General features: G+C 40.5%; 1 protein-coding gene across 1 annotated transcript in view; it reads left to right on the forward strand.

Moving 5' to 3' along the window:
- Positions 1-547: 547 nt before the first annotated feature.
- LOC101851238 (NADH dehydrogenase [ubiquinone] 1 beta subcomplex subunit 11, mitochondrial) overlaps positions 548-2,062 on the forward strand; it is a 10,381-nt gene continuing 8,866 nt past the window's right edge. Inside the window, exon 1 of the mRNA XM_005112420.3 lies at positions 548-807. Coding sequence (XP_005112477.1) covers positions 580-807 — 228 coding nt within the window. The 5' untranslated portion in view covers positions 548-579. The remainder of the gene's footprint in view (positions 808-2,062) is intronic.

Raw genomic sequence — 2,062 nt, forward strand, 5'->3', positions numbered from 1 at the left:
ATGATGATGATGATGATGATGATGATGATGATGATGATGATGATGATGATGATACAAAAATATCCTGCGTTATTCGCCGTAGATCAAGTTGGGTAAACTGAAAAAAAAAATCCTTCTTTTCCGTACTTTTCCAAGCTTGGGCCACAATAACAGAATAACATTTTCTTAATGGATTTTTCTTTCTTTTGTAAAATGCATTACGCTGTTTATCAACATGTATAGCATTACTGGAGGTTGGTCATCAGCAGAGCTTTGACTTTGGGAAAAGGGGGGGGGGGGGTGTTGAGAGAGGCGAGCTTCTTATTTTATATAGATTCTTAGTTCAAAGATTACTCTTAAAAGCTATACACCGGCAAAACACAGATTGAATATCCTGGTTTTTAGATTCTGTTAAAAAACTAAGATAAAGACGTATTGATGATTGCGTTCATATACATGTACACATTAGGCCTATTAGGCTATGGTACAGCTGGAGCTGGGTGACCACGTCTACGGCTCTGTTCACAAGTGCAGAGCACGGCATGATGGTTGTACTCTATTCCCAATTCCCAAACATTGAAGAGTTCTACATCGTTCAAGATGGCGGTGGTACTGAGGTCGTTATGCCGACAAGGTCGGCATTTTCGTAACCTTTCTGGTATTCAGAGTCCTCGTATTGTAGTTGTTCCAACTTTAAAACAAGTAGCATTGATATCCACATCCAAAAAAGATAAAGGTATTGGTGCTACCGTTGAGCCGATGGAAAAATCGGATGAACTGAAGAGGCTTACTGAGCGGTTCGAGAACACTGACAAGGACAACGAAGAGGTAAAACAACAACTTTCGGGTTTCCCCAGTCCCAGCAGATGGTATTATTAGTTCAAAGTGGAGGCAGTCTATTCAGTTTCATTGCATGCAGTTTTCTGTTTTCTTCCACAGATATTGTGTACCCTTTTGCATGATCTGAAAGGGTTACTTTTACCCCAAATTCTGTTCTTCGCTCAGAACTCTCTCTCTACTGACTCTACTCTCTCTCCTCTGGCTCCTACTCGCAGCCAGCTAGATCTAGATTAGCTGACACTTAACTCACTGACTACGGTTCCCGTCACAGGTACAGGGCGGGCGGTCGGTTCGAAGGTACGATTCCCGTTTGCCCGACGGAATGGACTTTGCGATTTTGTTCCGTATCTTGTGGTCCTGTCACATATAGAGGCCTATGTACAGGAACGGACTCCAGTGCTAGTTTTGTCACTTGTTTCGTTTCGTGCTGAGTTTGGCGGAAGTTTCGTGGTAACTTTTTAAGTAATTGAAGGGGAAGGACAGTCACCTCATATGGGGTTGGCCTGACCGGAACTCGCGCTATGTTTTTTTCTTTATAGCTGATAGTAATCCGACAGTCGCGTTGAAGTAACGGTCGCATGACATGAACAAGAATCACATAATAATTTCGCTGTTTTCAATACTCTTGTTCGTTTTGCTAGTTCTAGTGACTCAGGATAGGATGTGTCTGATAGGTAGGATCCTAGATATGTACCCAAACACAGCCCAAGTCGTAGTTTTAGGGCTAGATCTAGCACAAAGTACTGGTGGTGTTGTTTCCGCCATTTCCGCGACGAAATCACAACTTCGTTCCCTACACATGTCAATGTAATTCAGTGTATGGGTCTGAATAAATGCACAGACCAGCTTTTATATTTTCACCAAACACTCGCGCATGGATACAAATTAAAACAGAACACTTTGAACTTTTGATTTTGTTGTTGTTGTTAATTTCATTCTAGATCTGTCACGTCTCTGGAAATTTTTGGAAAAATTTAAAATTAAATTCATGCCAATTTTGAAACAATCATAAGAATTAAAGTATTAGACCTAGATGACTTAAATTTTTTGCAATAGATTAATTTTGAAAGTAACGTTACTGTGTCAAACAATAATTACAATAAGGGTAATTCTGAAAGTTGTGACATGATGGTGTTTTGAAATACAGTCAAACCTGCCCTGACGGCCACCTCTATAAGGCGACCACCTGTACAAACGGCCACTTTCTATTTCCCCCCTTGCGTTTTTTCTATATAATTTAACT

Source organism: Aplysia californica, unplaced genomic scaffold, assembly GCF_000002075.1.
Source record: "Aplysia californica isolate F4 #8 unplaced genomic scaffold, AplCal3.0 scaffold01266, whole genome shotgun sequence".
NCBI lineage: Eukaryota > Metazoa > Mollusca > Gastropoda > Aplysiida > Aplysiidae > Aplysia > Aplysia californica.